This window comes from Zingiber officinale, chromosome 6A, assembly GCF_018446385.1.
Source record: "Zingiber officinale cultivar Zhangliang chromosome 6A, Zo_v1.1, whole genome shotgun sequence".
NCBI lineage: Eukaryota > Viridiplantae > Streptophyta > Magnoliopsida > Zingiberales > Zingiberaceae > Zingiber > Zingiber officinale.
In genome coordinates, this window is record NC_055997.1 from 81,122,048 (window position 1) to 81,130,782 (window position 8,735).

The window sequence follows — 8,735 nt, forward strand, 5'->3', positions numbered from 1 at the left end:
AAAAGAAAAATGTGAAAAAAAAGTAAAATGTAAAGAAAAAAATGAAAAATATAAAAAATAAAATAAAAAAAACATAAATTTTTTTAAAAAATAAAAAATAATAAAAAAAATAAAAAATAGTAAAAAAAACTTTAAAAAAATAGAAAAATACATTAAAAATTAAAAAAACATAAAAAAAATAAAAAATACAAAAAAACATTAAAAAAATAGAAAAAGCTTAAAAAATTAAAAAAAATTAAAAAATAAAAAATGTTTAAAAACATAAAAAATTTAAAAATTAAAAAATGTAAAAAAAACCCTAAAAAATTTTAAAAACCTAAAAAATTAAAAAAATTAAAAACATAAAAAACCAAAATAAAAAAATATATAAAATAAAAAAACATGGAAATATAGTAAAATATAATAGAGTTTAAATAATAATAATAATAATAAATTATTATTATTATTATTATTATTATTATTATTATTATTATTATGTATAGTTGGTTTTGTAACTAAGGATAATCTAGTAAAATACTAAACTAGGTTATTAATTAAAACTTTCAAACAAATATGTTTTTGTTGCATTACAAACCAAATAACATTTTGTTATATTTTATTCCTTATAACATTGGTTATGTGATTACCTGGTAATCACATAACCAAGGTTATACATGATAACTTGAACCAAACGTATCTTTAATATTATATTATACCTGGGACGAATATATTCGTCTTTTTTACCATCATGTGTTGTGCCTGAGGCTCTAATGATCCTATTCATACTATCTTTAGGACTGCCTATTAATTTCAAATTAAATCGAATTGAATTGATATAAATCATTTTTAATATATATTTTTTTGTACATGTAATTAGATGGGGCTAAATGTATCAATTTATTTTTGTTAGTTCTATTTGAAGAGAATTTTAAACGTCAATAATAAGGTGTAATTCTTTAAATGACCATTTTTTAAAAAAAAAATCTTAAATTATGCAAATACATCTGAGCAAATATTTTTAATAATTGAATTGAAATCTTAGGGCTCATTTGCTTTGCGAATTTCGGACTTCCGTCCAATCCATCCTCAAGCAGTGAACAGAGCCTAAATGACGCCGCCGGCATCGTAGCGGCGACGGTGTGGCCTGTCGGAGCTTCGCATGGAGAGCAGCGGCCTTCGCCTGGCTGGCCATGGCCTTAGCTTACCACACCATTAACTCGGTTGAGAGGCGAGCGAGTCGGTCAGTCCTTGAGCTCGGCAGTCGACTCCTTCTCTCTCAGTCTCGACACGTTCGAATCCTTCGCCGCCTCGATTAGAGAACGATAGTTCCGCCGCCGTCCCTGCGGCAGCGTTTGCCTTAGCTGCTTGCCCCAACAAAAAGGAGCATTTTTTATTTTTATTTTTTGAATTTTTCTCTCTTCAACGGTGAGTTGGAACCACCACTCGATTTCATCCTTTGAACCGTGAACTCTTCAGAGAGGATAGAAGAGATAGAGGCAGCCGCATGGCAGTGGCCAGTGGAGGCGACGGTAGGCAGTTAGACTCAATTCCCAGTGGCAACAGCGGGAAAATGCTACTGGAGTGGCTATGCCCCATGGGTGTCGTCGCCGCCACTGCCGCCGGAGCGCCGACAGCCTCTCTACCTCATTCCGCTCCATTCTTCCCCACTGTCGCACGCAACCCACATGCGGCGGAGCCGTGCGCGGAAACTCCGGCAGATACAAAACAAAGGAGGCAGTCGTCGCCGCCGCCGAGGGAACAAAGGAAGAGAGAGGTGGTGGAGCACAGGAAGAGATACACTAAACAAGAAAACCCCCAAAAGGTTCGGCGATCTTGCATTAATGCATGGCCAAAGTTGAAACCTCCCTCCATTCAAGAAAAGCCTTAACTAGCCAAACGGATTTTTTGATGCTTCTCTCCGCTGCCTCAGTCTCTCTGGTCATCAATCCCGTGGCTTCTTCTTACACACTGCGTGTTGCATTACTCCTCGACAGCCCTAACGACGCTGCAAATTTAGCGGCCCCGTGCAAACTACCTCATACGTAGCCTGGTACACTACCTCCAATACACTGCAGAGCGTAGACTCTGAATCATTTATTTATTAGACTGCAAAGCGAGGGAAGAAGACAGAGTGCCTATTCCCTTTTTGTAGTGGAATGGGATAGATTGGTGACGAGGACGCCAAAAAGTTGGGCCTCGTTCTTTCCTCGCTGATCCTATTATTATATTGTTCTTGTTGGTGGCAAATGGTGAGCAAAGGAGAGGAGCAGGCAGGTGGATATCGGTCCCCAAGAGAAGAGAGAGATGGGGAATTGCGGAAGGAATGGGCCTGTGAGACAGTACATTAGATCGAAGGTCCCCCGCCTGAAATGGACGCCGGAGCTCCACCTCTCCTTCCTCCGTGCCGTCAAAAGGCTCGGAGGCCATGACAGTGTGCTATTGCTTCATATACGATCAGTCTGCCTCGTCTTTAATTCTGTATGCTGATTAAATCTCTGTTTTATCAGAGGCGACACCGAAGCTTGTTCTCCAGTTGATGGATGTCGAAGGACTCGCTATTTCTCATGTCAAGAGTCACCTCCAGGTTTGGATATCTAATCTTACTCCTCTTCTTCCTTGAAGCTAGCTGATTAAGGATGATGTGGGTTTCATCAGATGTATAGAAGCATGAGGAACGACATCGAGAAAAAGGGTAAATATTTCTTATGGAAATGGATTTAACTTCTGCATGATCTACATATATCTTTACAGTTTGCTCCACCAAAATGTTATACTCTCTGCTTAATACAAGTGTTTGCTTACAAAAACAAGACCTTTTTCCTTTTTCCTGGGGACCAAAGCAATAGAAAAAGAACAGAAAGTCGCGCCTTTTTAGTCTATGAGAAGCAGAGAGCTTTTCCATTCCTTTGGCTTTGGAGTTTCCTAGTTGCTTCTTGTTTGTTTCATTACTCTTTTTTTTTTCCTTGTTTGTTCGCTTGAAAGATTTTGAGAGAAATATAATCAAGGCGTAATTCTCCAATTACTAATGCTCATCTTCTCGTCAGATTTGAATGAAAAAAAGCGCTCAAATAAAGGCATTAATGATGGAGGTCCTGATGAAGCAGATGGGGGTGTCTCTTTCTACGCCTCAACCACCGCAAAGGAGTTCAAGTCCCAGTTCGTGTACTCTCCTCCCTCTCTTCTTCCTCTGAAAAGGTAAAATATCAGCAAGCTTTCATCTCTCTTAAAGCAGCATGCATGAAGCACCAGTCACAACATTATTATTATATATATCTCCCACCATTCTTTATGCTTGTTAAATTCACAGGAGCAGCTCTAAAAGTGGTGAGTGCAGAGATCAAATCTGTGAGCGTGAGGTGGCAGCTGGAGTCACCTCACAGCAAGGATTGCTGGGGGGAATAAAGGGGGATGGAATTGCAGGTCTAAGCTGGCTAAGAGATTGTGATGAGCGGAGTCAGAGAAAGGACTTGGCCATGGCAGAAGCGGATCGCTATCATCCTTCCAACTTCAAAGTTTTTGGGCTTGTGCCACAAGAATCCGAACCTTTTAAGGTAAGTCTAAAAAGTGTGAGAGATCTCTTTCTCTCCCCTATTCTCTGCATCCTTACAGCTTTATTATTGCTATAATCGATTGTACTATGGTCGATTGCATTCAAAGCTAAACAACATTAACTCAGCATATTTATAATTAATCTTTTCTCTTTTGCTGCAATTGGATTAGGCCACCCTATTGCATGCACCTGCAGAGAGGACAGTGGCCAAGGATAGTGATCATGAATTAGAGATGAACAACTGCTCTTTGTCTCTCTCCTTGTCGTTGCATCCATCTCACTCTCAGAAGGAGGATTTAAAGATCTCCAGCGAAGGAAGCTGTGGAATGATCTCTTCTTCAGACAGAAATAATGTCAGTAATGGTCATTACAACTGCAGGTGCATGCAGAGACTAAATTTGGAGCTCTCCATGTCCATCTTTGGATCTTAAACTATATGGCTTGCTCGCATCTTTTCCATGTCTTTCCTTTTTTTTTTTCAAAAAAAAAAAAACTAATGTGAATCATTTCTTGTTTATTTGGCCATAGTTCTCACTTTAATGGCCTTGCTAAGTTAGCTAGTGACATTCTTGTGCCACAACTCATTATTGCAGTAAAATTAGAGTTAATTATTTTTTTTCTTGAGGGTTAGTTTGTTGCTGGTGGATTTGGACAAAAATTCTTTTTCTTTTTCTTTTTTGTTTTTTTCTGGGGGTTTCCTTTTGAGGATGAAGCTTTTGTGATGAAAACCAGCGAGAATTTTGTTATTATTATTATTATTATTATTATTATTATTATTATTATTATTATTATGGTACCAATTAGACTAATACGAATTATTCACAATCTTCACTATATTGTTTGTCATTTTCATGCGTTAGAGCTTTTGTAAGTGTTCGAGGAAAGATATAACGTATTGAGCTTACATTGATTAATTCTTAGAGTGATCAGTCTGGTCCTATAAAAGTTTTCTAATAGTCATTAGGATAAATTAGGAAGCGTTATCAACTCAATATTCTTAAGTCAACCATCTATTAAAGAAAATATATTCGTTAATTTGTCAAAGCTGAGACTCAATCCCTAAATGCCTCAGAAACTGAGAAGGCATCCTGCCGTTGAACCATTGTCTCGACGACACTCTTTCTTATAAGTGTTAGGCCATTTCCAATGGGAGGTTTTTAAAGAGATTTGTGAAATGAAAAAGTAGAAGGAGAAATTCTAAACACTATAGATACAAGGTTTAAGGCTTGTAGTTTATGAGCGGTAGTGAAATTTCCAACCTGCACTCATCTAAAAATTAAAATATAAAAAGATGCTAGTTGGGGGAGGAGGTAAATAGTGTTCTTCATTTTTTCCTAAAATTATGAGTTAAAACAAACACAACGGAAAAGAAAGACCAAGCGCTAACACAAGTATTTTTTACTTAGTTCGGAACTTTCGACGACTCTTACTCCAAGACTCACACTTGTTGAGTGCTTTCATTGGGCAATCACTATAATATCGAAAAGATTACAAACAGTTAAGTACAATGCGGGAATAATAAAAGAATACCGACAACAAAAGGAAAGAAGCTTGATTGTTGGAGTAGCTTTTTAGTGTCATAAGAGCCTTCTCGGAGCAACGCGCAAGAACAAAAGTTGGAGCGGATGTTTTGTTGAAGCTTCTAGTCAAATGCCTTTTTATCAGCCATTTCCGGGTGCCCAAACCCCCTGGGTGCCTCCAACAGGACCTGGTACGTCGCTGACTAATCCTCCTCTGGGCGCCAGGACCACCCCCGAGCGCTTGGGTTGCTAACGTGGCGGCTCCTTGGTGAAACTTTATCTCCGAAAGTTTATCCTTCTCCGGGTGCCTAGACTGGTCCGAGCACTTGGACCTGATGTGTGTCAGCCAAGTAGTGTGTGCCACCTCAGCTAGTCGCTCGTTGCTTCGCCTCCTTGCCCTAGCACCTGGACACAGTCCAAGCACATAGAGTCCCCTTTTTCAGCCACATTGCAGCTTTGATTCCCTGTAAAACATGTTAGTCGAAGCAACAAAAATTATCCTATAAAACAGAGTTAGTGCATTAAAAATATAATCAATTTATAATTTAAATCTTATCTTTCCAAGACCAAGAGCTAGTCATGGCCTCATCTTAGACTTCCCAAATGGCTAGACCATGCCTATAGTGACTTACCTTCACTTACCAGTTGTAGTCACTTGACTTATCTCTTGATCCACTAGGTCTTCCTGTCAGAATTACACATCTGGACTTCAGTCAATCGTCTAGAATCAAGCATCCCAACCGGACTTCAGCTAACTATCAGATCTTGTAGACCAAGTTGGACTTCCTACCAGAATCACACATCTGGACTTCAGCTTGGTGTCAGGTCCTCTAAACTCGTCAATTCCTGCACACTCAGTAAAGAGATCAGACAAACATAAATTCTAACTTTAAACCATTTGTCATTCATCAACATCTGAGTTTGACCATTTGTGCTAACTTGATTAATAAAGGCAACTAGCGGGGCATTCTGTACCCTTTGGGAATCGACCTCAAGCTTATTGGCAGTAACACCCTTGCATGAAATAACTAATTTTGCGATAAAGTGCAAAAAGATAGAAAAATTATAAAAAAATTGGTCCACCTCCCCCTAGACTTATACTTTTCCTTCTCCCCCTCTGATCACATAAAGAATGGGGTTTTAAGAAAAATCTAAGAGTTAAAACTTAGAAAGTTTTGAAAATTATTTCAAAGATTTTCAGTAAATATTTCTAAGTGAAAGAAGATCTCAAAGAAAATTTCTAAGTTGAAAACAAAATTTAAGTTAGACAATTTTACTTGAAAAAATATTTTGAAAAATTTCTAAGTTTTTTTGCAATCAAATTTATTATTATTATTATTATTATTATTATTATTATTTTAAAAAAATTTGAAAGACTTTCTAAAGCATTATTTAAATTTAACTTTAATACTTTATCAGAAAGTTAATTAAATATTTCATTTCAATATTTTGGCTTCCAGGCAGTGGCGAGACACTAGGCCTTCTTGATTATTGGAGCAACAACCACTTTCTTAGACAAAGCTTCATAAAAAAATTGACTGTTTAATTTTCTCGCTGAAAGCGCTAAATCTAATTAATAGATCAAGTTAAGCAAGACTTTGGAACCCAATATAGGTTCCAGCCTACTGGATTGATTAAAAATTTCTTAGGGACATACCTTTTTGAAATTTTTCTGATTTGTTCCTGGTGATATCTAAAATATCAATTTAAAAAAAAAAAGAGCAGCTCGATGCACGAAGCTCCCACTATGCGGGGTCCCGGGGAAGGATCCATTGTATGCAGCCTTACCCTGCTTTTTGCAAGAGGCAGTTTCCAGGATTCGAACTCATGACCTTTTGGTCACAAAGCAACAACTTTACCGTTACGCCAAGGCTCCCCTTCAAAATACCAATTTAAATTATTGTATTTTCTAAAATTTGTATTTGATGAATAAGTATGATTTTTCAGGTTATTTACTTGTATTTTCAAATTTTTATTTTCTAATTTTACTTTATCTAATTCTTCTAATGGGCAAGATTTAGCTAGAATTAGTTTTAAATTTTTAATTTCCTTTTCTAATTTACAGTAATTTTTTGTTAACAATTTAACAAATTTAAATGATTTGTCGGGAGGAAGAGATCGTACCTGACTTACCTTGTCGATCTCGTTATCCGTGTCTCCCCCTGAATTGCTGCTTTCTTCCGACGTAACTCCCCCTTCATCGATGCTCTCAATGCTCATTTCGGAAGAGCTTGAATCGCAGTCGTCGTCTTGATGACTTGTCATTAATGCAAGTCCAGAGAAGGCCTCGACTTTCGATTCGGACGACGTTCGTCTCTCGATGCTTTGAGGGCGACGTTGTTCTTGGACTCCTTCGTACCTGCACATCTTGATTCATGCACTTTAAATATCTAGAATAATTCTTTCAAAGTAATTTTTTCTAAGTCTTTAGAAATATAAAAGGCATCTTCTAGTGATACCCATTTCGTATTTTTAGGAAAAGAATTTAGTGTGTACCTTAGCGAATCTCAGTTACTTACCTTTTCTCCGAGATTAGAAACTTCAGTGATAAGCTCTTTAACTCTCGAGTGCAGATGCGCAATTGTTTCATCTTCTCCAAGTCACAGGTTGGTAAGCTCGTTGCGAAGTAGATCTCATCTTGCGAGCTTGGCTTCGGGCATCCCTTCTGTTAGTCCCTTTAGAGGCAGGCAAGAGGGGAGGGGTGAATTGTCCTGCAAAATAAAATAATTCCTTTTTCGGATTTTTAACTAAAACACTTGCATAAACAGAGTAAACAAAATAGAACAGAAAAAATGAAGCTCACAATTTACTTGGTTACAATCGGGGAGGTTATTAATCCAAGGCAGATGAAAAGTGTACTAAAAGATCTCATTTGGACAGAGAAGCCTCTTACAACGTTGACGCACAAGAAATATGATCCGGTGGTAAGAGCCCGGGACCCCCTAACGAGGGGTCAACGCCACGTGGAGGTCAAAAGGCCAGGTGGTCCGTCGAAGAAGGGTGAGCCGACCGGACTCATGAGAAAAGGGCAAGCCGATCGGTCTGCCAGTAAACATCTGATAGTAAAAGGCGCCCTGACAGGGATCGGGGTTCCGACGCTCAATGAAACAGTAAATAATGACCGAGCGGAAGGCCTAAGAGAAGGCAGGACGTAATGGGCGCGCCGCCCGGTCGGCGTAGGGAATTAGGGCCGTCCGGATGGCGCTCTTCGTCTAGCCGGCCGGATGGACGTCCTGGCCGACGGTGGGTAAATAGGGACAGGAACATCTGCTGACAGCCGTCAAGTCGTATGGCTAAGCCATACTCCTAGTCTGACAATGGGGTATCCTGTTGTCCCATCGAAGGCGCGATGGGACTGTTGCAGTATGGCGTCAGGTAAGCTTTCTGACAAACACATACCGAGGTATGGGCTGCGGACACGTACGTGCCTCGGTGGGCGTGTAGAAGCTCTTTCACCGCTCTATATAAAGAGCCGCAGACTTCACCGGAGGTACGCATTCTACAAGCTTTGGAGCTACTTTTTCCACCACTTGCTTACCTGACTTGAGCGTCGGAGGGTCGCCGCCGGGAACCCCTTCCCGGCCCGACTTCGTGAGACTAGCCGGAGATCTACATCGGCGACCCGGAGAGCGCCACGTGCCCAGCGTCCGTTGATTCAGCGTTCGGACAGGATCAATTTGGCGTCG

The 8,735-nt window shown here is 39.3% G+C and overlaps 1 protein-coding gene across 1 annotated transcript; it reads left to right on the plus strand.

Annotated features, from left to right (window-relative positions):
* The first annotated feature begins 1,047 nt into the window (after positions 1–1,047).
* On the plus strand, positions 1,048–4,115 carry LOC121994119 (myb family transcription factor MOF1-like). Its single transcript, XM_042548272.1, has 6 exons — positions 1,048–2,410; positions 2,487–2,563; positions 2,635–2,671; positions 3,024–3,174; positions 3,287–3,530; positions 3,700–4,115. The coding sequence occupies exons 1-6, from the start codon at positions 2,284–2,286 to the stop codon at positions 3,958–3,960; spliced, it is 897 nt and encodes a 298-aa protein (XP_042404206.1). The 5' UTR covers positions 1,048–2,283; the 3' UTR covers positions 3,961–4,115.
* The last annotated feature ends 4,620 nt before the right edge of the window (positions 4,116–8,735 follow it).

Coding starts and splice junctions, on each gene's coding strand:
- LOC121994119 (XM_042548272.1), top strand. CDS start 2,284: ATGGGGAATTGCGGAAGGAATGGGCCTGTGAGACAGTACATTAGATCG. Junction 2,411..2,486: donor AAGGCTCGGAGGCCATGACA/GTGTGCTATTGC, acceptor CTGTTTTATCAG/AGGCGACACCGAAGCTTGTT. Junction 3,175..3,286: donor TCTCTTCTTCCTCTGAAAAG/GTAAAATATCAG, acceptor TTAAATTCACAG/GAGCAGCTCTAAAAGTGGTG.